The sequence below is a fragment of the Humulus lupulus genome, chromosome X (genome assembly GCF_963169125.1).
Source record: "Humulus lupulus chromosome X, drHumLupu1.1, whole genome shotgun sequence".
Taxonomy (NCBI): domain Eukaryota; kingdom Viridiplantae; phylum Streptophyta; class Magnoliopsida; order Rosales; family Cannabaceae; genus Humulus; species Humulus lupulus.
In genome coordinates this window covers 2507384-2534631 of record NC_084802.1, presented here as the reverse complement: position 1 = coordinate 2534631, position 27248 = coordinate 2507384, and the positions used below count along the sequence as shown (strand labels likewise).

The 27248-nt window shown below is 34.5% G+C and overlaps 3 protein-coding genes across 7 annotated transcripts; 2 read left to right on the top strand and 1 right to left on the bottom strand.

Moving 5' to 3' along the window:
- Window positions 1-6335: 6335 nt before the first annotated feature.
- Window positions 6336-15242, top strand: LOC133803273 ((S)-coclaurine N-methyltransferase). 2 transcript variants are annotated; one of them, XM_062241247.1, is made up of 8 exons: window positions 6336-6591; window positions 6675-6783; window positions 6882-7106; window positions 7208-7307; window positions 7759-7869; window positions 8166-8254; window positions 8919-8977; window positions 14872-14974. In XM_062241247.1, exons 1-7 carry the CDS (start codon window positions 6405-6407, stop codon window positions 8950-8952), a joined length of 855 nt encoding a protein of 284 aa, XP_062097231.1. In that variant the 5' UTR covers window positions 6336-6404; the 3' UTR covers window positions 8953-8977; window positions 14872-14974. The 2 variants fall into 2 exon arrangements, with proteins under 2 accessions (XP_062097231.1, XP_062097230.1); XM_062241246.1 differs by having other exon boundaries at window positions 6338-6591; window positions 8166-8249; window positions 14872-15242.
- Window positions 15243-19688: 4446 nt separating this feature from the next.
- On the top strand, window positions 19689-25632 carry LOC133803287 (aminopeptidase M1-like). 2 transcript variants are annotated; one of them, XM_062241271.1, is made up of 20 exons: window positions 19689-20057; window positions 20210-20344; window positions 20451-20596; window positions 20735-20837; window positions 21004-21190; window positions 21348-21441; window positions 21586-21739; window positions 21862-21966; window positions 22047-22163; window positions 22256-22369; window positions 22645-22827; window positions 22947-23223; window positions 23310-23431; window positions 23518-23615; window positions 24046-24223; window positions 24302-24416; window positions 24518-24585; window positions 24696-24770; window positions 24916-24993; window positions 25216-25632. In XM_062241271.1, the coding sequence occupies exons 1-20, from the start codon at window positions 19842-19844 to the stop codon at window positions 25396-25398; spliced, it is 2748 nt and encodes a 915-aa protein (XP_062097255.1). In that variant the 5' UTR covers window positions 19689-19841; the 3' UTR covers window positions 25399-25632. The 2 variants fall into 2 exon arrangements, with proteins under 2 accessions (XP_062097255.1, XP_062097256.1); XM_062241272.1 differs by lacking the exon at window positions 20210-20344 and having other exon boundaries at window positions 19694-20057.
- Window positions 25151-27248, bottom strand: LOC133803292 (uncharacterized protein At4g33100). 3 transcript variants are annotated; one of them, XM_062241286.1, is made up of 4 exons: window positions 27061-27246; window positions 26878-26962; window positions 26717-26790; window positions 25151-25289 (listed from the first exon to the last, which is right to left on the bottom strand). In XM_062241286.1, exons 1-4 carry the CDS (start codon window positions 27168-27170, stop codon window positions 25283-25285), a joined length of 276 nt encoding a protein of 91 aa, XP_062097270.1. In that variant the 5' UTR covers window positions 27171-27246; the 3' UTR covers window positions 25151-25282. The 3 variants fall into 3 exon arrangements, with proteins under 3 accessions (XP_062097270.1, XP_062097268.1, XP_062097269.1); XM_062241284.1 differs by lacking the exon at window positions 25151-25289 and adding an exon at window positions 25524-25782 and having other exon boundaries at window positions 27061-27248; XM_062241285.1 differs by lacking the exon at window positions 25151-25289 and adding an exon at window positions 25968-26001.

Genomic DNA, 27248 nt, shown 5'->3' with positions numbered 1-27248 from the left:
GGTCCAGCTCTATCGACGCTTAAGAACCGAGATTTCTCAAATTGACATGACAAGTCCCCCTCCATAACTGGTGATAGAGACGTGCTACACTTTTCAGCGTTTTCCTTTCGAGTAGCAAACCATGTTTGAATAGTAAACCTGATGAATTCAACAGAAGCAGTGATCGGGAAGGCTCTTGCATCCTTAGTTTTGCTGTTGAAACTTTTAGCCCAATTACTTGTCATTACATTGTAACGGTCCCCTGGAAAGTACGCACGAACCCATCTTTCAAATCCAATGCCCTCAAGATATAGTGCAACTCGAACATCCATTGTTTTTATCTTCTCAAATTCTCTTTCAAAATCTGTCTTCTTATACGAGTATGCACAACTGTAAATATGATCCGTGAAGCAATCAGTCTTGAACTTGCTAGCCACGTTCATAATAATGTGGTGGTAGCATGCACCGTGGGGTGCATCAGGGAAGACAAGTTCCAAAGCATAAACAATGCTTTGATGCCTATCCGATACGAATGCTAAGTTCTCAACATCACCAATCGCTTGTTTCAACTTCCTCATGAAATAGGTCCAAGAGTCGTGGTTCTCACTGTCAACTATTGCGAAAGCAATCGGAAATATGTGGCTGTCTGAATCCAATGCCACGGCACACAACATTTGGCCACCATACCTAGTTTTCAAGAAGGACCCATCAATACATATAACAGGTCGACAAAACTTGAATCCCCGCCTACAAGCACCCAGAGAAAAAAAGCAATACTTGAAGCGACCGTCGTCTACCTTGAAATCAATAATGGAATCGGGATTGTTCAACTGCAGCATGTGCAAGTACCCAGGTAACTTCGAATATGAAGCTTCAGGCGTACCCCTAACTACGTGGAGTGCCTTCTCTCTGCATCTCCAAGCCTTCTCATAACTCATTTCGATCCCGAAAGAATTCTTCATATCTTCTCTTATTTTGGAGGCTAAATAATCTGAACCGTTAACTGAGAATTTATCCTTGATCAGTTCGGCAACTACCAAAGGTGATGCTTGACGGTTATCTTTTTTTCGAACATCGAGGGAACATGTGTGTACATTTTCAAATGTTGTCACCTCGAACATGTTAGAAAGTTGTTTCTTCTTCCCTCTTATCCTCCACCCACAATCAGGATCCTTGCATGTAATGTACCAAACATCAGTACCAGACTTCTTAACTATAAAGTCAAATCCCTTCTTCATTGCAAACAAGCCAGCAACCTTCTTTAAATGTTCCTTGTCTCTGAAAAACTTTCCTAAATGAATCTCCCCGCCCGATGTGCCACCCATAGATATATAGTGACTATTATCCTCAATGTCTTCTCTTGTAAACATCTGAGCTTTGCATTTACTATAATATGTCGAAGAAGAGAGTGGATCACTAAATTCTCTAGCATCATTTGTTCCGTCTGGACGACTACTACTAGTACCAGGTGTTTGGCGATCTTCTCTACGGGGTCTACTTCTACATGTTGTTTTTCCTCGGTATTTGGTACGACAATGGACTCAGGCTCAAAGCTTGAGAACGGACCTCTGTTTCTTGGTTGTCTCTTACATCATCATTGCAATCAAAATCAGCATCAGGTTCACGATAATCAGGAAAATCGTCATTGCCCTCAAAATCATCTTCAGGGTCAGGACAATCATCATGAAATGGCATCTGTGCTACATGATCAACTATCGGTATGAAAGGGTTTGATTCAGGTACAGCAGTGGCTACCAGCACCTCCGGATTTGTTTCTGGAACATAAGTCCCAACCTCACTACGAGTATCCTTAACAGTACTTGGTGGAGGATTACGATCAACAATGATATTCTTCTCCACCAAAGTCACAAAAAGGGGAACAAATTCATCTGGCTTCTTCAAAAGCATTGACAAATATAAGCTTACACCCTTGTCATTCCTTATAAGTTCAGGCCGATACATTAGCCCTTTCATGTACTTATAATTCACTTCTAATTTCAGGTCATACTGCACTCTGTCAACCTCCAGCTCTGAGTACAAAAGTTCAACAAGTTGTGAGTAAATTATGCCCTTCTCCAACTCGAACGTTAAATTTTCGGCTCCATTAAAAACCCAATCTCTACCTTCACGCTCCCAAACACCATTATACATCATGTACGCGAACAAATTTGACCCTATCATGTACAAAGAAAAAAAAATCAGTAAATGGCAACAAAATGTCAAAATTTAGTTCGACATTTTTTATCATTGTACTAGTATCGGGCCATATCGGGCTGTATCGGGCAAAGGTTTATTTATGTTTTTGATCACTTAAAACACTAATATCGGGCAAGTATCGGGTACCATCGTGTACCATCGTACTATTAGGTCCGCAGTAGCTTAAAAACAAAATTCGGGCATATATCGGACTATTATCGATCCATTATCGTACTTAAAGGGCGTATAGATTCAAAATAATAATCGGGCAACCATCGGGTAGCCATCGGACCTTTATGACCATCGGGTAACCAAAACTATCGGGCAACCATCGGGTTGCCATAGGAACTTCATCCCTAACCTTGAAACTCAACAACTATCGTGCCCAAATCGGGACTCTATCGGACACTATTGGGCATTTAGAAAAAACTCAGGTAACAAAAAAAAACGCAGATTTTCACAGAACACGATTTTCACCCAAAAAACAGCAAAAAATACCAACAAACTACAGATCCAACATCTAAACAGCATTCTAAACCATAAAAACAACCAACAACAACAAGAATCAAAGAAAATCACTTACCCATTTAATCTCTTTACTATGAGCAAAAATAACACAAAGCTTAGTGTTTCTCCTCAAACAATCCACAATGTCTGAATGTGTATCTTGCTTGCAAGATTTTAGTATGGAAATCTTGTGTGTAAAACTTATGGTGAAGAGAGAGTGAGAGAGAATGTATGGTGAAGAGAGGTAGAGAGGAAGAGGGAGAATAGAGAGGAAATGTGTTATGAGAATGGTATTTTTGGTATTAAATGAAAGATGAGCATTGGTTTGATATAGTGGTTAACTTTGGTTCAAATTTTAATTATTAAGCTAATGTAAGCATGATTAATCAAATTCCCCTATGGGTAATAGTGCTATGGATGTTATGGTATGAGAGAAACTATGTGGTTCATGAAAAGGCTAAGTTGAACCCTAGCTATGGTGTTAGATGATGTTGGTGGAGTTAAATGAGGGTAAGCAAAATGGAACAAAAATGCATGTAGGGAGATGGGCGGTACTGGGACGGGACGGAGGCAGGAACTTGCCTTAAGAGTGGCCAAAACGCCAAAAAAAAAAAAGAATTGAAAAGGGCCAATTACATAATTTAATAGATAAATAAAGGATTATTGTAAAAAAATATTGTATGATTTTTTTTTCAAAATTTCGAGAGGAGCCAATGCTCCTCTCCCCCTATATGGGGCTCTGTCCTAGGCACCGACTGTGGATAGTCTAAAGCTCAACATGGATGTTGCTTTATTTGCTTCGATGACTTCTACTAGAGTTGGAGCTAATTGCGCGATTATGGTGATGTGGTGTGAGATTGATTTTTAACACTACCAATTATGTGTGATCTCTCTACAAACTAAGTTATTGCCAATGAAGAAGGTTCGTAGTCACGTTGTTGGGTTGGCTTGGACTTTTTCGAATTGTTAATTCTTTAATTTGTTTCAAAGAGAAATTATACTAAATGGCCCAAAAAATAAAGCACCATGAAGGTTTTCAAAAGCTAAGGAAAAAAACCAATACAAACACTCAACTCTCCTCTCTCTCGTTTCTCTCTTTCTGTTTGGAGTGCTTGGGGTCCTTTGAATATTTGGAGGTTAAAGCTTGTGAATTGAAGAAGTTTAGAGCTAAGATTCAGGTTAAGGGCATCCTAGGGTCAAATTATCCAATTGAGGTAACGTTTTCAACCATTAAATCTCAGAGTTTCATGAATTTCTTGGTGTTCTTGAGTTTCAAAGCTAAAGGTTTTGCTTTGGAGTCTTGATGAGAATTTAGTTTGGTTTTTTTTTTTGGGTATAAATGATGCTTATGATGTGTTATCGAGGTTTAGGGACTCAATTATGGGTTTGATTATTAGTTGGGATGAATTCTGAGTTTGATTATTAATCATTTTTAATCTATTTAATATCATCATTAGAGTAAATGTTTAAAAATAAAATAAAAAATTGTAAATGTGTATAACATGAATTAAATTATATTTATATTATTAAATTTGATGTTTTTATGTTTTTTTTTAAATAATTAAAAGAAATTTAAGTTTTAAATTTAATAATTATAGGGATTTGACTAATTAATTTAATTTTAAAGTAATTAGGAGCTACTTTCACTCTATGTTGGTAGGTGGCACCACTCTAATAAAACATAAAAATAAATAAATAGTTATTTTTTATAAATGAAAATAAATACCATTTAAGTGTTAAAAAGAACATGACAAAACTAAACAACTAAAATAATTCACGGTTTTTTTAACGTTTTTTTTTCATTTGAAAAAAGAGAGAATATTTTTGCCATATAAGAACAACATAACAACTCAAATGCAAAACAAATATACTAATAATTCAAAATTTTAATTAATTAGATGTTACTTTCATTTCATTGTCGATGTTTTGGTAAGCTGTATCACTCTAGCAAAACATAAAAATATATAAATAGAGTTTTTTTTTTCTTTTCTAATAAATAAATAAATTGAGGGAATTCCATAACTATTTGAACTTAAACATTATTTCTAAATAATATAATATAGGAGGATTCTATGGTATGTGCTTTAAAAAGAGTTCCACCGATGAGGTTTTTTTGTATTTCCGACTCGTGAATAATTTTTTGTGCTATTTTTTTATGATCGTGTATATTGCACTTATTTAGAACATTCTGTAAATTTTTAGAAAATTCTGAATAATTTACAGTGCCGAAAAATATGTTCAAATATGTTATTTTCTACGCGCATAAAAAAATTAGCCACGCGTGCAATAACCTGTTTTTAAAAAAATTTGACATCACATGGTGGACTTAGCAACAAAATAAACAACTGCAACAAAATATAGACGGAATGTACTTTCGCCGACAAAAAAATAACTTAGATACTTAAGTGCTACAAATATTCCATACATATTTAAAGGATATAATTAATTTAATTTTGAAAAAGAATAATATATGCGAGTTCGAAAGTATAATTATTGCAACTAGTAAAACGAGATGTATAATAAAGAGTAATGATATGTACACCCAAAATATACACTTAAACATTATATACAGTAACGTGATAGTTTTTGTAAATCAATCACATTTCTTTAAATTGAGATCCACTATTTTAAAAAACAATGTCATGTCAGTGTGTGTAATATTTGGGTGCATATTTTAGAGAATTGCTAAGGTGCACCACTGGTGCCCAATGTGACGTGCTACGACACGACACACCTCTAGGGGACCATTTTGTATGTATGAGCATGCCTTGGTGCTTGATTTTTGCACCAAGTAACCTCAAGGGTAGGGGATGACACTTTTGTAATTATGTATATGTCTCCCAGGAGAAAATCATATATGTTCCCAGGAAAGATTTTATTTTCTTAGAATGCTCCTTAGGGGGAGGTGACTTGGTAACTTAGAGAAGCACCATGACTACCAGCAGATAGATGCTTAAGTTGTATACTCCCTTGCCCTATCAATGTCTTATATGAATAAAACGATATATGAATAAAACGATGTTTATCCATGTCCATTTGTGTATGCTTCCTTTATGGTCTATTTGTTGCTTGGTTGTTAACTTTGTTGGGTCATCGCGTGCCACTTGCCTATGTTGTATCCTCTAGTTATTGTGTGGGATGTTGCCTTTAGATGACTTGCTTTATGCTTGCTCATGCTTCGTCATTGCCCTTACATGTGAGAGACTTGTATCGTGGCTAACCGTTGGATTTGTTTGCCGCATGTGTGAATTTTAGGCTGACTTGCTAGCTGAGAGTGCTAACAAGTGTCGCACAATCCGTCAATTCGAGGAGTCAAGTTGGCGGCCTGTGACACCCAACACTACAAAAATGTGACATACTGCTATTAGTGTAGTTCAATATCGAGTCCCACATATTTAAAATTAATAATTATTATGAGTTATCATTAGCTAATTATTGGGTACCATCTCGTGTATTATTGGACACATTAAGGTGCCAAATATCAACACTTAATATTTTTAATGCAATTATCATTACTCTATGACAAATAATATAAAAAAATGAGGTCAAGTTGTCAACAAGTGATGACGTCATCGTTATAAAAAAAGTCAAAAAGTCAAAGATTCTTGTGACAACAACAACGTGCTCTTAATGTTAACATTTTATTATAAACAACATCGATCGACCTTATCTCTTCCAACTGAACTCAACCGAACCAGAGAAAACCAAGCCAAGCTCCAACAATGGCTGCCCTCGTCCAACTCCCCTACGACGCCACAGTCAAGCTCGCCCTCGCCTCCCTCGAGCGCAACCTCTTACCAGACGCCGTCGTTCGGAGACTCACCCGCCTCCTCTTGGCCGCTCGTCTTCGCTCCGGCTACAAACCCTCCGCCCATCTCCAACTCTCCGACCTTCTTCGCTTCATCCACTGTAAAACCCTAATCCGCGATTGATGATTTCCGTTCGATCGTTTCATTTTTTGTTTCATTGTTTTTTTTCCCTCTGGTTTTCAGCTCTGAAGGAGATGCCTATAGCGATCAAGACTGACGAGCCTAAAGCCCAGCATTACGAGTTGCCCACTTCCTTCTTCAACCTCGTTCTAGGGCAAAATTTCAAGTACAGGTATGGAGTGATTTGATTTTTTTTTCTTTTTTTTTGAGAATTAAATTTGGGTTTTTGATTGTTTTTGCAATCTGGGTTTTGGGAATTATTGCGTGTAGTTGTTGTTACTTTGAGGGAAAATCGAGTACATTGGAGGAAGCTGAAAAGGCAATGTTGGAGATGTACTGTGAAAAGTCAAAGCTTGAAGATGGTCAAAGTGTTCTTGATGTTGGGTGTGGATGGGGATCACTCTCTCTGTACATTGCTCAAAAGTACAAGAATTGTAAGATCACTGGTATTTGTAACTCTTCTACTCAGAAAGATCACATTGACCAGCGTTGTAGGTAATAATATAGTTTATGAGTTTTGATTTTGGTTTTGGTTTAGGGTTTTCATTTGATTGATTTTGAAGATTTTAGGGGTTTATTTTGTGATCATTTTGTAGAGAACTTGAGCTAGAGAATGTGGAGATCATTGTGGCTGATATTAGCACATTTGAAATGGAAAGTTCTTTTGATAGAATATATTCAATTGAGATGTTTGAGGTAAGCATATATATATAGGAGTGACTATAATGTATATTTGTTTGCAACAATGGTGTAACATTTTTCTATTTTCAGCACCTGATATAATCTCAAATTTTTTTTTTGTACGACGGTGTACATTATAGCTATTTAGAATATTTTATAAATTTTTAAGAAATTCCGAATAAATTTCAGTGCTGAAAATAGTGTTTAAACTATCTGTTGCACGCGTGCTTGTTTTCTTGTAAAATTTGATCTATGTTTTCGGCTTCATAAACTATTCAGAATTTCTTGATATTCTAAATACCTACCATGTACACCATTATATAAATATTTTTTGGATTATATTTATCTAAACGCCGAAAATAGTATGCGTTGTACTCGTTCCTTATATATATAACATGTAATTATATACTATGCTTTGTACTATATATATATGATAGTATATTGAGAGGTTATGGAACTATTACAGCATATGAAGAATTATAAGGAGCTTTTGAAGAAGATATCAGGGTGGATGAAGGAGGATGCTCTTCTATTTGTTCATCATTTCTGTCATAAAACCTTTGCTTATCATTTTGAGGTATACCCTTTTTTTCTTAATTATATTTGTTTTCATTTTGGTTTGATTTAATTGTACTTAAATGATTATGATTAGCCCAAATTTCATGAAGTGAAATAAAAATAAGCTCTACCCTCTTAAAAATAAAAACAGAGGAGAGGAGAACTGCTTCCACTACTCAATTTTGTTCTAGAAACTAAATCTTTTGAGAATTTTTTAGGCTTAAAAGCACTTTTTTAAACATTGGCTTGAGATTTGTTCATTTGAGAAGTTAAAATGGTGTTTTATGGCTTTGGTTTTGGTTTGTCCTAAAATAGGATGTAAATGAAGATGACTGGATTACAAGATACTTCTTCACTGGAGGTACAATGCCTTCAGCAAATCTACTATTGTATTTCCAGGTAAGGTTTGTACTTTTTGCTATCAAAATCTCTTATTTCTTATTGCATGTTATGATGGTTTCAATGCCATATTTATTGCTGATGTTACAAACTACTAAATTTGATCTATAATGTTATATGTATATATAGATATGAGAAATTGTTGAAAATAACTTTTTTTTAAGTGATTTTGCACTAGCTTATTTTTGATAATTTTTGCAAAATAAGTTCTGTCTAAAATTTTCGACCAGTTGTCTAAATTATACGAGACTATTTTGTAAATAATTATTAAAAGTAGTCTAGAATGCAAAATGACTTTAAAAAATAAGTCATTTTGCCAAAAGACCCATATATAAATTCTTATTACTCCATAATCTCTAACTTTCATTCAATACCAAAAAAGATTATTGCTAATGCCACAGCCTACCAATTTTGAACTAAAATCACATTAGTTTGAGCTTTTAAAGAATTATAGTATTGGCATATGTTTGTTTACATAGATCACCCCATTAAGTTTTTAATTTATATTTTCAAACTTCCATGTCTTATTGCATGTTTTGAGATTGTTTCATTCAATACTTAATACCAAGTATTGCTAAACTAATGTCACACCCTATCAAATTTGAACCAAGTAAAATCTTGGTTTTATTAAGGTTACCCTCTCAAGTTTTTGATAGCGTTTTCTTGCAGGATGATGTTTCTGTTGTTGATCATTGGCTTGTGAACGGGAAGCACTATGCACAAACAAGGTAAGAATAATGCTCTCTCTTTGTATGCAGGGCCGAGCCACGCTATTGAGACGGGCATTTGCCCTATTTAGAAATACTTTACATGACATGACATACTGCTTTTGATGCAATTTAGTATTATGACCCATATATTTTAATTTAAAATAAATATAATCCTATACTTAATTACACCGAATTGCACTGATATTGGTAATGATCTTTAAAAATATATTAGTTTATAGGGAGCGACTACAATGCATCTTTTTTTTTGCAACACCGGTGCATCTTTTTTCTATTTCGGCACCTGAATAGTTATAATCCAAATTTATTTTATATGATGGTGTACATTATAGCTATCTAGAACATCCTACAAATTTTTAAGAAATTCTGAATAAATTATGGTACCGAAACTGGGTCTAAATTATCTGTTGCACGCGTGTAAAATTTGACAGTTTGAACTCTGTTTTCGGCTTCGTAAACTATTTAGAATTTCTTGAAAATTTGCAGGCTATTCTAAATACCTACTGATAAACCAAGAAGAAACCAACGCATCATTCGGCCAAATCAGAAGTATATAGACTGAGTCCTTAGCACATGGTCTTTTAATAAAGTCCTATATAGACTGAGTCCTTAGCTCATGGTCTTTTAATAAAGTCTTAGTCTTATCTTTACCAGAGTCCTAGTCGTGAGGGAATAAGTTAGTCATGCAACGTATGGAAAGTTATTTATTTATAATATTTATTTTTCTTAGTCTTAACAGTAGGAAAAGTTGTTAGACGTTGGGTGTATTTAAACTCATTTCATGAATAAAGAAAAGGAGCTTTTGAATCCTAATAGTGTGGTCTGTTCTCACCCGAAGAGAATAACAATATCTATATATATATATATATTCATATACAGCTTTGATTGGGACCTATCAGTGGTATCAGAGCTGGTTTCAATGGCAACCAATAAAGAGCGAATTGAAGCATTAGAAGCTGCACTTGCTGGAGTCCTCACGGGAATGCAGAGACTTGAGGAATCGGTCGGCCGATTATCGGACTTCGTTCATAACAATGCGGACAGTTCAAACAACAACACCAGCGGACGTGGACCAACTCGGACACAACGGGAAGAGAGTGATGGCAGCCGGCAAACGTTTTCGTCAAAAATGGCAAAACTAGAGTTTCCAAAATACTCTGGTGACGATCCCACGGAATGGTTCAATCGGGTTGCACAGTTTTTTGAATTTCAGGGCACAGTGGACAATCAAAAGGTTTCTCTAGCTTCTTTTCATCTTGAGGGAGAAGCAAATCAATGGTGGCAATGGCTACGACGCGCGTACGAAGAGGAAGGTCGTATGGTGACTTGGGACACATTTAAGGAAGAATTGTGGGCTCGTTTTGGACCAACTGATTGTGAAGATTTTGATGAAGCTCTGTCCAAAATTCGCCAAACTGGATCCCTTCGTGACTACCAAAAAGAGTTTGAGAGGCTGGGTAATCGTGTTGACGGCTGGTCACAGAAGGCTCTTGTGGGAACATTCATGGGAGGATTACGATCGGAAATTTCGGAAGCTATTCGTATGTTCAAACCAAAAACCTTGAAGGACGCCATAAGCTTAGCTCGCATGAAAGACGAACAACTACAACGCCAACAGAGGTTCTACCGCGCTCCACCATCAACTTCTCGTCCTTCGCTCATTACTTCCGCTGCCACTAAGACTTCAGCTATCAAGAAGCTGTCTTGGGATGAGATGCAAAGAAGGCGTGCACAAGGGTTGTGCTTTAACTGTGATGACAAATTCTCAGTGGGACATAAATGCAAGGGATCTCAACTTCTTTTATTGGAGGGGAATATTGAAGAGGAAGCTGAAGAACACAATATGGAAACCAAATATGACTTGCCGATGGACCCCGAAATCTCACTACATGCTCTAACAGGATGGACAGCAGCAAAAACCATGCGTGTAACAGCCAAAATTGGAACTTGTGAAGTGACGGTACTAATCGATAGCGGTTCGACACATAATTTCATCAGTGACAAGGTTGTTTCATCACTGCAGCTACCTATAATGCCCACCAAGCCTTTTCATGTACGCGTTGCCAATGGACCGCCATTAAAATGCCAAGGGAGATTAGACAATGTCAACATACTTCTACAGGGTATTCCCTTCACCATTAACCTTTATTCTTTACCCCTAACTGGTTTAGATTTGGTTTTGGGTGTTCAATGGTTGGAACAGCTAGGATCGGTTATATGTGATTGGAGGAAGATGACAATGGAGTTCAAATGGGCCAACAAGGTTCGAGTGTTACAAGGGACCAACACTCAAATCCTTCAGCAAGCATCGTTGGAGGCTATCTCAAGGGAGATGAGTCACAATGCTTCTTTTTTTGCAATCTGTATACAGCCCAGTGAAGAGCTACAACAGCCCCTTCACAAGGACATGCAAACATTGCTGGAGTCTTTTTCTGACCTTTTAGAGGAGCCCAAACAATTACCACCAGCTAGGGAGGTGGCACACAGTATTGCTCTTAAAGAAGGAACTGAGCCAATCAATGTACGCCCTTACAGGTATGCGTACTTCCAAAAAGCTGAAATTGAAAAACAAGTTCTTGACATGTTAAAATTGGGGCTAATACGACCAAGTACTAGTCCTTTTTCCTCTCCTGTTTTGCTTGTTAAAAAAAAAGATGATACTTGGCGTTTTTGTACCGACTATAGAGCCCTTAATGTTGCTACCATAAAAGATCGTTTTCCCATTCCTAATGTTGATGATATGCTTGATGAGCTCCATGGAGCCACCTATTTTACCAAACTTGATTTACGTGCTGGCTATCATCAGGTACGAATGAAACACACCGATATCTATAAAACTGCTTTTCGTACACACAATGGTCATTATGAATATCTTGTTATGCCATTTGGTCTTTGTAATGCTCCATCTACTTTCCAAGCTATCATGAATTCCATTTTTCGTCCTTACCTTCGTAAATTCATTATCGTATTTTTTGACGATATTCTAATTTATAGCCCCAATTGGAACATGCATCTTGAACATGTTCAACAAGCTTTTGAAATTTTACGGCATCATAAATTCTTCTTGAACTTCAAAAAATGTGCATTTGGGCAACAAGAATTGAGTTATCTGGGACATATCATAACAACTACAGGGGTCAAAGTGGACCAAACAAAAATACAAGCCATGCTTGATTGGCCTCGACCTACTAATATCTCTGAATTACGTGGTTTTTTAGGCCTTACAGGTTATTATCGAAAGTTTGTTCGGCACTATGGCCTGTTAGCTCGGCCACTCACCAATCTTCTAAAAAAGGGTCAATTTGGGTGGACCGCTGAAGCCGACAACGCCTTTACAACCCTCAAGCAAGCCATGACCACTACTCCAACCCTTGCCATGCCCAATTTTAAGCAGCCGTTCACTATCGAATGTGATGCTTCTGGAGAAGGTATTGGAGCTGTGCTTACCCAACAGGGAAGGCCAATTGCGTTTATGAGTCGAGCCTTAGGCGTTTCTAAATTATCATGGTCCACTTATGCTAAGGAGATGTTGGCAATCATTTATGCAATTCAACTTTGGAGACCTTATCTTCTTGGTCACAAATTCTACATTCAAACTGATCAACGTAGCTTAAAGTATTTACTGGAACAACGAGTGGTCACGACTGAGCAACAAAAATGGGTTACCAAGCTACTTGGATATGATTATGAGATACTTTTTAAACCGGGCAAACAAAACTCAGCAGCCGATGCACTATCTCGCGTACCAGGCTCTCCACTCCTCAATGTTCTTTCAGTTTCACAGGCTAGCATTTGGGATGATATAAAAAATGCCACTGTGGGAGATGCATATATGGAACGAATTCAAACACAAGCTACTGCCTCACCTGGCCTTCCGTATACACACAAAAATGGGCTAGTCTTATACAAAAATAGAGTTGTGATCCCTCCAAAGTCTCATATTCCACAACAACTTTTGCGAGAATTTCATGATTCTCCCATTGGTGGCCACTCTGGCGTATTGCGCACTTATAAACGTATCGCTCAACAATTCTATTGGCCCTCCATGTATCGCCAGGTGCACGACTATGTTTCCGCTTGTGATGTGTGCCAACGAGCTAAGGCGTCTACGTTGTCTCCTGCGGGTCTCTTACAACCGTTGCCCATTCCTTGTCAAGTATGGGATGACGTCACTATGGACTTCATTGAAGGCTTACCACCATCTCAAGGCAAAAACACCATATTTGTGGTTGTGGATCGACTCACAAAGTACGCTCATTTCATGGCCTTGACTCACCCTTTTTCAGCCAAGATTGTAGCAGAAAAGTTTGTCGATGGTGTCATCAAACTACATGGCATACCTCAGTCAGTAATCAGTGATCGCGACCCCGTTTTCATAAGCAATTTTTGGCGAGAATTCTTAAGACTATCGGGGACCGAATTGAAATTGAGCACAGCTTACCATCCGCAAACTGACGGGCAGTCCGAGGTCGTAAATCGATGCTTGGAGCAATATTTACGCTGCTTTACTCACCAACAACCACGCAAATGGCAATCCTTTCTTCCATGGGCAGAGTTTTGGTACAATACAGCCTTTCATGCTTCCACCGGCATGTCACTGTTTCAAGCTTTGTACGGTCGACTACCACCAATGATTCCGCACTATCAGCTTGGCTCTTCTCCTGTGCAAGAGATTGATCACAACTTAGCTTCCCGAGATGCTCTTCTCAAACAGCTCAAATTGAACTTATACACCGCTACCAACCGCATGAAGCAGTATGCGGATTCGAAACGACGAGACATTGAATTTAGTGAAGGCGATCATGTTTTCCTTAAACTACAGCCTTATCGCCAGCAAACGGTCTTTAAACGAGCGTCTCAGAAGTTAACTAATAAGTTTTATGGACCCTTTGAAATTATGAAACGCATTGGCAAGGTAGCTTATCAACTCAAACTTCCAGAGGGTTCTCGTATCCACCCGGTTTTCCACGTTTCTCTGCTCAAGAAAAAAATTGGTGAAACAAGTGCAAGCTGTAGTGAACTACCGCCACTGACCGATGACGGTTCAATCGATCTCAAACCTGAAGCTATCCTGGACACTCGTTGGCTCCGAAAAGGTGGAACATTCCTCACAGAATATTTGATCAAATGGAAGCATCTTTCTCGTGAAAATGCCACGTGGGAATCGACATCTACTTTGGCAGAAAAATTTCCTGAAATGAACCTTGAGGACAAGGTTCCAGTGAAACAGGGGAGTATTGATAAACCAAGAAGAAACCAACGCATCATTCGGCCAAATCAGAAGTATATAGACTGAGTCCTTAGCACATGGTCTTTTAATAAAGTCCTATATAGACTGAGTCCTTAGCTCATGGTCTTTTAATAAAGTCTTAGTCTTATCTTTACCAGAGTCCTAGTCGTGAGGGAATAAGTTAGTCATGCAACGTATGGAAAGTTATTTATTTATAATATTTATTTTTCTTAGTCTTAACAGTAGGAAAAGTTGTTAGACGTTGGGTGTATTTAAACTCATTTCATGAATAAAGAAAAGGAGCTTTTGAATCCTAATAGTGTGGTCTGTTCTCACCCGAAGAGAATAACAATATCTATATATATATATATTCATGTACAGCTTTGATTGGGACCTATCACCTACAATATACACCGTCGTATAAAAAAATTTGGGATTATATCTATTCAGGTGCCAAAATAGAAAAATGATGCACCAGTGTTACAGAAAAAAAAGGATGTATTGTAATCGTTCCCTTAGTTTATAATAATTTATCATACTAATAGTTAATTATTTATTTTCTACTTATCCCACCAGACTTAAATTTTTAGCTTTGTCCCTATGTATATAGTATATTATAATATCATGAGACATTATTGGTTTACTATTATTGGTAATTGTGCAGTGAAGAGTGGCTGAAAAGAATGGATAAGAATGTGAGCTCCATAAAGCCAATAATGGAGTCAACTTATGGGAAGGAGTGTGCTGTTAAGTGGACTGTTTATTGGAGAACATTCTTTATTGCAGTTGCTGAACTATTTGCTTATAACAATGGAGAAGAGTGGATGGTTGCTCTTTTTCTCTTCAAAAAGAAATGAAAAAAATCATCTAACTTCGAAGCTTCCCATACCGTTCTAGTTCTCGTTCTCATTCTTATTCTTGCTCCTTATGTCAAATTTAGCTCGAGCTTCTTATTTTCATTGGAGTTTAAGAACACTACTTTCCTAGTTTGTAAATTTTCTTAATGAAAAATAAATTGAATATTATAGAAGTAAATGTATGTGTGATAAATAGTGACTCTACATTCTTGTTTAGAATATCATTTTGAGAAAAATTATATATATAAAAATAAAAAATTATTTTCACCACATGTATAATAAATTTGATATTTTATGTTGTTTTTAAATAATTAAAAGTAACTATTTTGGGTTTTAATTTAGTAATTATTTTTCTTAGGTTTGCTAACAAATCAAGTGGACTAATTATTCAAATTTGTAAGGACAGATGTTACAAGTTTGTCCATGTTTGTAATTATTCAAATTTATTAATAATTTGTTCCCATTTTTTTTAAATAAAAAAAGACACATGCTTTATATGGGGACATGAATCCGTACACATACGATTATTTAAAGTTTGGATATTTGCGGTAAAATTGCTTAATGTTTATAGAATGTAGCAATTAAATATTAAATTTTTTATTTTAACAGGAAAAGTACTAAAGTTGCTAAAATGTAGCATTTAAATACTCAAATGGGAAAAATACACAAATTTTTTAAATTATTGACATTTACTACCAAATAGTTAAAAAAAATTTATACAGATATATTTTAAGTTATAAAAAATATTAAAATTATATAAAAATATACAAAAATAACCTAAATTAATTCTAAAATTAAAAAAATATTTTTGACTAAAAATAGTTAAAAGAAAAATTAATAATTAACTTGCTCCTCTTGGCTTGCCCTAAATAGGGTATTTCTTCCTGTTGCGACTAAACTACTAACTTGCTCCCTAGGATCGTCTCACGCCGAATAACTCAAATGTAGCCACATAATATGTGGTCTCAATCAATATACACACACATATATAAATAAATATGTCATCAACAGGCCAAAATTACGAAAATGTCATTCTAATAAGAAACGGGCCCACATGCATGTTTTACACGCCTAAACATGCTAATATAGTCATATTATAATATAAATCACATAATACATATAATTACAAACATTGCACACTCCTTAATCAAGACACCAAGTCTTATTAGAGAAATTTGGATGTTACACCAATCACCAACAATGGCTGCCCTCGCCCTACTCCCTTACGACGAGGACGATTAATAATAATAATAATAAAATATGCATACAACAAGTTGTTTGAACTTTATTTTTGGCACTTTAATTATTCATAATTTCTTGAAAACCTGATAGAGATTCGTTATACAATGAATACCGTCATATAAAAAAGCTACAGTCAAGACACTTTCACGTATACATATAAGGAGCATGTTGTACGAGTTAAGTGAAAATGATTCCCTACCACACTATGTTTAAAAAAAATTAAAATATATATTTTTAATTATTACAAAAAAATGCACAAAACACTATATTTTATAGTTATAAAATAGTTAAAAGATATGTCAAAAATTAAAGCCAAGTCCATCTATTTTATATTTTAGAGGTTAAAAAGAAAAACATGTAAATATGTATAAAATGAATTAAAATTATATTTATATAATTAAATTCAATATTTTATGTTGTTTTTAAATAGTTTAAAGTAACTTTTATGGTGCCAGATCGAATAAAATAAAACTTTTGGAGATTTTTGCTGCGAATATTTTAATAAAAAATTATGTTTATATTAATTATTTTCTTAACAAACATCATTTTCATGAAATAATATTCGCTTGCTTTTATGAATATTTCAATTTGTTTTATTAATTAACAAACATCATTTTCAAATGGTCGCAATTTTGATGTTGATATATATTGTGTTGGAAAGAAGAATATCAAATTGTGTAATAATATAGTGTTTGAAAAAACAATGATATATTATGGAATGGAATATATATCTTTTGGCTAATTTTTTATTATTATGTTTTTGAATTTTTTTTATTTATATATTTATGATAAACTATGTAGAAACTATGTGCAAGGCACATATTATTTTGTTTATTTGTTGTTTTAAAAAAAATATGATATGATATGTAATCAATAATAAAAAGAACATATAATTATGTAGTAATAAAATTCAGGATTTTTAGCATTGTCGTCCCTTAAATTAATCAAATTTTGTTAATTTAAAATAAGAAATAAGAGAAGATGTGTCGTGTGACTCTCACATGGAATATTTTTGTCATTAACGGAAGTTAAGTGAAAGGAGTGAAATGATACTATTGCACAAATAGAGGGACGTAATTGCTGAAAGAAAAAATTCAAAGACCAAATTGATAAATCATGATTAACTTAAGGGGCAATATCGCTAAAAACCCTAAAATTTATGATACATATTGAGTAATTGGTGAAAATTACATTTTTTTTAAGTCATTTTGCACTCTGGCTTAGTTTTGATAATTTTTTGCAAAATGACATCTGTCTAAAAATTTTGAGCAGCTGTTTAGAGTGTCAGATGCCATTTTACAAAAAATTATCAAAATTAGGTCAAAATGCAAAATAACTTCAAAAAACAGGCCAGTTTGCCAAGAGACCCTAAATTAATATATTTTATTAACTAATACATAAATTAATAAATTGTTAATTTCTCTATAAAATATATATTAAATTTTAATGGTCCCAACATTATTAATTTATAGAAATTTCATTCAACACCTAAGTAAATTGAGAAATTGCTTAGGGGCACCCAACACCACAAGGAGGTGTGCATATCATTATTGTTGTAATCCAATATCGAGTCTCACATATTTTAATTTAATAAGTATTATGGTGAATCTCTAACCAATCATAGAATGACATATCATGTGGTGTTAGACACCTTAAAATGCTAAATAATATAAATCAAGTAAATTATATTTAAAGTTACATAATTTTTTATCGAATTTAAAATTTAGTATGAAATGAATGAGAACCCAATTCTTTTATGAGGTTTTTATTTTAATTTCCTTAAAAGAGTTATTCTGCCTCACATATCAAGTTCATATATTCTCACAAAATGATCCTAAACCCTTAAATGAGGCTTTTTAAATTCTTTTACTATTTCATTTTTTACTTCAATCTAAGAGAGGAATTGGAATCTACTTTTATAATCTTATGATCTATCATATGGGTAACGAATAAGAATAAAGTAAGAAAAATTATTTTCACAAAAAGAATAAATATTTATAGTAAAATAGTATATATTAAGTTTATTATTTGTAATGTGCAACTTTTCTAGTAAGTAACAAATGTTAACAAACTAGTGAATTTTCTTTTTTAGTAAATTTTCTTTTTAGGTTATATCCTTTTATCAATACCTTTAAAAAAAATGCAAAAAATATTTTCATATATGAAAGTTTTTGGAACCTTATCCAAACAAAAAATATCTTATATATAGTGATAAAATGGGAATTAATAACAATATAGTAATTATATGTTAACATAATAAATCTCATTTTAAATATATGTAATTGGTTAAAAAAATTGTTTTATCACTATGTGTAAAATTTTAGTATATATTTTTATAAACTTTAGATTTTATCAACTTTTTATAAGAAAATGGAATGCATCTTATTATGCACTTGTTTAATGTATTAGATTTGTGCATTCTAAATTTGGTTAATTAGTATAATAAATTTAATTATTAATTCGATTATTTATGGGATAAATACAACCCTAATTTTATATGTATGTATATTGTTCTTTATTCATAATAATAATAATTAAAAAAAACGAAAGAGAAAGTGGTTTATTTTAAGTGGCATGAACAATAAATTTATCTCTTATTGATATCTTTATGAACACTTATAAATCTTAATGACCTAATTAAAATTTATACAAAATAATAATGCTATATTGTTTTCAATTAGATGTAAATTGATTTAGATAATTTTTAACTAAGTATACATTAACAAAGAAAATAAGACGAAGGGTGTCACTTCTGTCCCAACTCTGACCTTACTTCCGAGATCCCTACCCATTCATCATTTTAGTACAAAATCGTCACCTTACTAAGAATGAGCGAAATAAGCTAATTATTCTCATTAATACTAGGGTAGATAATCATTTGGTACCATGTATTTTTGTAAAGTATCATTTTAGTACTCTGTGTTTACACTAATGTTCATTTGGTACCCAATATTTTGAAATCGTATATATTTGGTACCCTGTATTTTAAAATCGTACATATTTGGTACCCTAAACTCAAATTTAATTAATAAAATTTTACTAATTTAATCAAATTGTTGTTAATTATATAAGTCTAAATTTAAATTTAATTACTTAATTATATATAACTGATGACAGTTTGATCATATCGATAAAATTTTATCTATCAAATATGAGTTTAGAGTATGAAATATGTATAATTTTAAAATACAGGGTACCATATGAGTATTATTGAAAACAAAGGGTACCAAAATGATACTTTACAAAGATAGGAAGTAAATTTCCTTAAAACTACTTAAAATATATATCCACTAAATAAAATCCAAAACATATATATTTTTTTCCAAAATAAAAAAGTAGCCGTTTTGGAAGGGTTAGCTTAGCTTAAGAAAGATTCACTTACCCACTCAAAACAGCGTCGTTTTGAAGCCTTTTCCATTTCTACCTATAAATACCTGTCATTCCCGCTCTAAAAAAAAAAAAAAAAACTACTCATTCTCAGTTCCAACCAAACACTGTTCAGAGCTCGAAAATCCGAACTCGAAAACCCAGAAAAATGGAGCAATTCAAAGGCCAGCCTCGTCTACCCAAATTCATCGTCCCAGAGCGATACTTAATCAATCTCAAACCAGATCTCAACTCTTGCAAATTCTCCGGCGCCGTCGCCGTCGACCTCAATGTCGTCTCCGAGACCCGCTTCATCGTTCTCAATGCGGCCAACCTCTCTGTAAACACCGCCTCCATATCCTTCACCCCCGGAAGCTTTACTCAGGTACTTCTCTTCACGAGGTTTGGTACAGATTTTTCTCTGAAATGGAATGTGTGATGTGATCGGGAGATGAACTTTCGGTTCAGTGATCTGCCGAAATGGGATTTTTTTTTTAACGATCACCATATGTTTGAACTTTTTCAATGGATGATTAGAGTTTGCAGAGCAGAGGAAATATCACGTGGAGTATACTTTTGGCCGGACAGATCATCTGGAGTATTGCTACAACAATTTCGAATTTATTGATATGGTTGATAAGAGGCAACAGTGAAGAGAGTAGATCATCAGGAGTATTACTGTTGCCATATCTGGGGGGATTTTTTGTGTTCGGTTTATTAATTTACTGATTGGATTGGATTCTGTTCCTGATTTTTGAGTGATTGAATTCTTGGACAGGTCTTAAAGCCTTCAAAAGTAGAAATTTTCGAAGAGGATGAGATTTTGGTGTTGGAGTTTTCAGAGACACTCCCTGTTGGACATGGGGTCTTGGCTATTGAGTTTGAAGGGGTTTTAAATGACAAGATGAAGGGTTTTTATCGAAGGTAATTGGTCAATATTTGTGTGTGTTCTTGAAGTTGTTCAATTGTTAGAATCTATATACTGAGACATACATGTTTTGATGATTATATATTAATAGAATATGTATGTATATGTTTGACTTGTTACTTCTTTTGTATAAGTACATACGAGCATAATGGTGAGAAGAAGAATATGGCAGTTACACAGTTTGAACCAGCTGATGCGAGACAGTGCTTTCCTTGCTGGGATGAACCAGCTTGCAAGGTCTCTTTATCTCTCTCTAAAGCAATAAATTCAAATAAATCTCTATCACAATGGATACAAATCTTAATTTAAAAAAAAAAATTGATTATTGTTGTTCTAGATGTTCTTTTCATTATTGTTGGATTGTTATATTTTGTTTTGTTCTATTCTCTTGGGGGAGTTACAGGCTACGTTTAAGATCACATTGGATGTACCATCCGACCTGGTAGCCCTTTCAAACATGCCAGTCATTGAAGAAAAATTTAGAGGACAAATCAAGACATTATCATATCAAGAATCACCAATAATGTCTACATATTTGGTGGCCTTTGTTATTGGCATGCTTGATTATGTGGAAGATCATACTTCTGATGGTAAAGTTATACTCAATATCTATTCTCATTTACCAAAGTAAATAATCGTTAAGAAGAAAAATAGGGTCTGTGGTGAAAGGGTGAGCGTTTTCATGAAATATGTGCAAATGGGTCTGAGCGTTTTCATTGATAGTGTAATATTACATCTCTATCACAGGGGTCAAAGTTCGAGTATATTGTCAAGTTGGAAAGAAAGACCAAGGAAAGTTTGCATTGCATGTTGCTGTCAAGACACTTGACCTATTCAAAGAGTAGATTCTCTTTCTCAAAACTGAATATACGGACTATAATACAACATTCACTTCTCAAACTAGCCATACTGTATACATTTTTTCCGTTTAGGGGCTCTTGATTTTGATTATTTTTCTCCTTGGTTTCAATATTAACAATGGCAGGTACTTTGATAGACCATATCCTTTGCCCAAATTGGATATGGTCGCCATCCCTGACTTTGCTTTTGGGGCTATGGAGAATTATGGTTTGGTTACATATCGTGAAACAGCTTTGCTTTATGATGATCAGAATTCAGCAGCTGCAAACAAGCAAAGGGTAATGTGACTTTTCTAAATGCTAATGCTTTTGCTATCAGTATATAGTGGCTCCATTAACCCTATCATCGAATAATCACACTTTACCAAATGCTTAATCAATTGGTTTGGCTGCTGTAAAAGGTTGCAACTGTGGTAGCTCATGAACTCGCGCATCAGTGGTTTGGCAATCTTGTAACGATGGAATGGTGGACAGATTTATGGCTGAATGAGGGATTCGCAACATGGGTACGTTCCAACTTTTTTGGGGGAGTGTGTTAGACATATTTATAGACTTTCATACAAATTACTTTTGTGGGGTCATTTAGGTAAGCTATTTAGCAAATGATAGCTTGTTCCCGGAGTGGAAGGTGTGGACTCAATTTCTTGATGAATCTATTGAGGGTCTCAGACTGGATGGGCTTGAAGGATCTCACCCCATCGAGGTAATTTTGTATGTACTGTGAATAGATACTATAACATGTGGGTGCTTCTACTACATTCCCTGTTGAATGTACTTTTTTTAATTTTTTTTCAGGTGGAAATTCAGCATGCGTCTCAAATTCAGGAAATATTTGATGCAATCAGTTATAAGAAAGGTGCTTCTGTTATTCGAATGCTCCAAAGTTATATCGGTGCTGAATGCTTTCAGGTTTGATTACTTGGTTTGTTCTTTTCTTTCATAAGTTGAGGTACTTTAGAGCAACTATATTATGTATGGAGATATAATGTTCAAATAACTATTTCACTTTAATGTACAAAGCTGAGACAACACTTAAAGCCCATCTGTGCAAAAATGAGTTCAATGGTCTCTCATGAAATTTATATTAAGAAGGATAGTCACGGCTAATAATTATTGTTCTGAAAAATACTTATAAGGAATGCTCATTGTAGTTGTTTTTGTTGGGATGTTTTTGATGTGACCAGAGTTCACTTGCTTTATATATAAAAAAGCACGCTTTCTCAAATGCAAAGACGGAAGATTTATGGGCTGCCCTTGAGGAAGGATCTGGTGAGCCTGTGAACAGGCTAATGAGTTCTTGGACGAAGCAAACAGGATACCCAGTTGTCTCCATCAAAGTCAAAGATCAGAAATTGGAGATTCAACAGGTTTTTTTGTCTCTATAGCTAGTGCTAGTGCACGTTCAATAGTCGTCATCTAATTTCTGTGGTCTATTTTGCTGTTTGGGAACTTACAGAGATCTTATTTTGTATGTTATAAATGGTAGTCACGATTCTTGTATAGTGGTTCACATGGGGAGGGCCGGTGGATTGTCCCAATTACATTATGCTGCAGCTCATATGACAACCAAATAAATTTCCTACTAGAATCAAAGACTGGAGCTCTCGACATGAACGATTTTGGCCTTGCAGAGGCTGCAACTGGATGGATAAAACTTAATGTCAATCAGACTGGTTTCTTCAGGGTGAAATACGACGAGGGCCTTGCAGTTAGACTAAGACATGCAATAGAGAACAAGTACTTGACTGCACCAGATAGATTCGGTATTGTTCATGTTTTTACTCACTTCAATTTTGCTTATGTTGTTGGTTCTGAAACTAAGTGGCTTAAATCTGGTATTGTTCCACAGGGATTTTGGATGATACGTTTGCTCTATGTATGGCTAGCCAAGAATCGCTCAGCTCTTTACTTACCTTGATGAAATCTTACTCGGAGGAACTTGATTTTACTGTGCTCTCTAACTTGATTACTGTAATGTTCTGCTCTAAATCACGTTTTAAGTTCAGTTTAATTTATTAGCTTAGTGTGCTAATTCTGGTTACCTCCACTTTTCACAGGTAAGTTATAAAGTTGAAAGAATTGTAGCTTCTGCCGTACCCGAGCTTCTGAACACCTTACAGCTTTTTTTTATTACCCCATTACAAAATGCTGCAGAGTAAGTTCTTTCACACAAGTTGTATTGCTATTAGGTACTTCTTTCATGCATTTCATGTTTTGTTTAGTTAACTCATGTGATGAGATAATCTTAATTCTTGCACTGTGCTTGTATTAACTCTATGTGTGGTCATGTTTGGTTACAATTGAAGACATTGGAATGTATTCAAACAAACATTGGTTATTATTATTTTTATTCCTAATGTTTTTATTATTATTTTCATTCCTCTGTATTCATTACTTACAACCGAACAACACTAAACATAGCCTAATCAAACATAAAGTAACATAACAATCATCTTTAGAGGTGTGGCTGGATAAGGGAGAGAAGTTGACAGAGAAGTTGAGTTGGTTGGCGAGTTTGGCGCATGCCCTAAACATCAAGAAGATGAAATTCTAATCCTTTTCTCATTTTGTTCAAATTGTATCAGGACTCTTGGCTGGCAACCAAAAGATGGAGAGAGCCATTTAGATGCAATGTTGAGAGGAGAAATTTTGACTGCCTTGGCTGTATTTGGAGATGATCAAACTCTGAATGAAGCAAGTAGGCGTTTCGAAGAATTCTTAAAAGATAGAAACACGCCACTCCTTCCTCCTGATTTGAGAAAGGTCGTCTCTAATGTAACTTAAAGCATATCTAAATAACACTATAGTTGTTCATTCTGGATTATGGTTTGGACTTTGCAGGCTGCATATGTAGCTGTAATGCAGAGAACTAGCGCAGCGAACAGATCGGGTTATGAATCCCTTTTGAGAATCTACAGAGAAAGTGATCTAAGCCAGGAGAAAACCCGGGTTTTAAGTATAATCCAGAACTCGACTAAGAACAATTAGTTGTTCATGCTTAAACATTGATTATCTTTCTCTTCACTGAGTGACAATTGTTTCTATTTTGTCTTGTAGGTTCATTGACATCTTGTCCGGATCCCATGATAGTTTTGGAAGCTCTTGACTTTTCGCTGACTTCTGAGGTAATTAATCTAGAGTCAATAGATTTATTAATAAGTCGGGTGTTATGTTGACATTTCACATACCTAATGTGATTACATATTTTCGAGCTGAATACGGATATTTTGTTCAGGTTCGTACTCAAGATGTTGCATTGGTACTTAATGTCAGCAAGGAAGGGCGTGAAACAGCTTGGAAGTGGTTGAAGGTAAACCATAATCACCTTTCCTTACCATAAATCCTAAGAAAAAGTTGGAGATTTTTCTAACTGTATTAGTGTGCAGTATCTAACACTATAGTGCCCCATGACAATACTTTTTTCTAAAACTCATTTACTAATGATTCGAACGTAGGATAACTGGGAGCACATCTCAAATACCTGGGGTTCTGGTTACTTAATAACCCGCTTCATCAGTTCAATTGTATCTCCGGTTTGTCTTCTTTCTCTACATCTCCTTATAATGTTTAGAAACCAAAATACTAGAAAATACTAGAACAATATCTATGTAAGTACTCAGAAAAGACTCGAATCTTACGAGAGGCTAAATCACATTGTCTAACTATTTGAGCTACTTTTCTCGAGTGTGTTCTACTCATTAGTTATCAACCAACACTTTCTTCTCATTCCAATTTCACTCGATACTTTTCGACAGTTTTCTTCGATTGAGGATGCTGAGGATATAGAGGATTTCTTTGCCAGCCGCACCAAGCCCAGCATGGCTAGAACCTTGAAGCAAAGCATTGAGAGGGTGAGAATTAATGCCAACTGGGTTCAGAGTGTTCAAACTGAGGACCAACTTGTTGATACACTGAACAATTTGACATACTACCACTAGGTTCGCTTGTGTCATTGTGTGCTAATATGTTGAAAGAATAAAGCTAAAGCTATGTATAGAAACCAAAAACAATCACATATATATTTATTATGTAATAAATATGTTGTTAATTGTTTAACGGGACCGATAATTGGGAGAAATCCTTATTGGGACCCATTTAGTTGTACAAATAAAAATAAACAAAAAAAATAAAAAATTATAAAAAAAAAATCATCATAATTTATTACGAAAATATATACAGATTTTATATAAAGAGACCTTTCCATGGTTAAGAAAAAGAAAAAATATGAACAGTGATTGGATTGATGATAAAATAGGATCTTGGGTCTCGAACAGTGATTGGATTGATGATAAAGAAAGAGAGCTCTTGGTTCAGTTCTCCGCCTTAACGACAGAAAAAAAAATGATTAATCAAATTCTATTGAGTCTAACTCATAGTGATCATTTATCAAAGAATGACTCTGTTTATCAAATGATCGAACAACCGGGAACAATTTACTTACAATACTTAGTTATATAGGGTAGGTAACTATTTGGTACCCTGTGTTTTTGCAAAGTATCATCTTGGTACCCTGTGTTTACAACTAATACTTGTTTTGTATCCTGCATTTTGAAATTGTACATATTTGATACCCTGCATTTTAAAATTGTACATATTTGGTACCTGTGTTTTCAAATTGTACATATTTGGTGCCCTAAACTCAAACTTAATTAATAAAATTTTACAAGTTTAATCAAATTACTTTCAATCATACGAGCTACAAATTATATATAACTGCTGACAGTTTTGTTATATTGACAAAATTTTATCAATCTGGATATCAAATATCCATGTTTTCAAAATACGGGTACCATATGAACATTATTGAAAACAGAAGGTATCAGAAACATACTTTGCAAAAACAAAAGGTACCAGATGAATAAATTCCCTTTTAGATAATATATTAATAGCCGAAAAATGATTTTCCTTTTCCCTCAATTATCTAGTAAATTATGTAAAGAGGAAAAACAATTTTTAATACTAAATCTTATTAGAATGAATTTGGTAATTATTTTCCGAGATATTAAAGTTCTATTGTCTAATTTTTTATAGAATATTTTTTTTTTATGTTAGGTCATTTTTAATATTGCCACAAGCTTTCTTAGATAAAAGAAATATCCCTTTTTTATTTGTAATATTCTTCTCATTAGATCCTAACAGTGATGCATACAATCTGACCCCAAAAAAATATATTCTTTTTTTCTCACAAGGCAAATGTAATAATATTTGAACAAAAATAATTATTACATTCTCATAATAATAATAAAATAGTCTTACCGAGGCTGAGCAAAATGTTCCACCGAATTCTCAGCCTCCAAAAATCGACTGAGATGCTTATCATCCAAGTGTTCCTGCCACAATCACAGCACTAATTTTGAAAAATGACACAAATTTGAAACAATAAAGAAAAATACCAACAAAGAAAGAAAGAAACACACAGAGAGACAAGCTTTGTATTTCTGCCACTCCGATACGCACTCCTCCTTGCTCCATTGACCTTTCACGAACTTCTCTGAATACCATCTTTACTCGTAGAATTAATCAAATTAAACTCAAAACAAATTCCAATTCAAATTCAAATTCAATCTTAGAAAAAGAGAATGGAAAAAAGAGGATTTGACCTGTTGAAGCAATTGTGATAAGCGGCTTTGAAATTTGCACAAGGAGATGTTGAAGAAGAAGATGACGACGAGTCTGCGCTTTTCTTCTCTTTCCTACTAAGCACACCCATCGACGATGACGGCGGCGCGTGGCCTTCGGTTTTCTCAGAGACTGAAATGAGATATGCGGCTTTGATTTTGAAGGAAAT

Coding starts and splice junctions, on each gene's coding strand:
- LOC133803273 (XM_062241246.1), top strand. CDS start 6,405: ATGGCTGCCCTCGTCCAACTCCCCTACGACGCCACAGTCAAGCTCGCC. Junction 8,250..8,918: donor ATCTACTATTGTATTTCCAG/GTAAGGTTTGTA, acceptor GTTTTCTTGCAG/GATGATGTTTCTGTTGTTGA. Junction 8,978..14,871: donor AAGCACTATGCACAAACAAG/GTAAGAATAATG, acceptor GTAATTGTGCAG/TGAAGAGTGGCTGAAAAGAA.
- LOC133803287 (XM_062241271.1), top strand. CDS start 19,842: ATGGAGCAATTCAAAGGCCAGCCTCGTCTACCCAAATTCATCGTCCCA. Junction 20,345..20,450: donor AAGAGAGTAGATCATCAGGA/GTATTACTGTTG, acceptor ATTCTTGGACAG/GTCTTAAAGCCTTCAAAAGT. Junction 22,370..22,644: donor TCGGTGCTGAATGCTTTCAG/GTTTGATTACTT, acceptor TGATGTGACCAG/AGTTCACTTGCTTTATATAT.
- LOC133803292 (XM_062241284.1), bottom strand. CDS start 27,170: ATGGGTGTGCTTAGTAGGAAAGAGAAGAAAAGCGCAGACTCGTCGTCA. Junction 26,791..26,877: donor AATACAAAGCTTGTCTCTCT/GTGTGTTTCTTT, acceptor TGATTGTGGCAG/GAACACTTGGATGATAAGCA. Junction 25,783..26,716: donor GAACATTTTGCTCAGCCTCG/GTAAGACTATTT, acceptor TCTGTCGTTAAG/GCGGAGAACTGAACCAAGAG.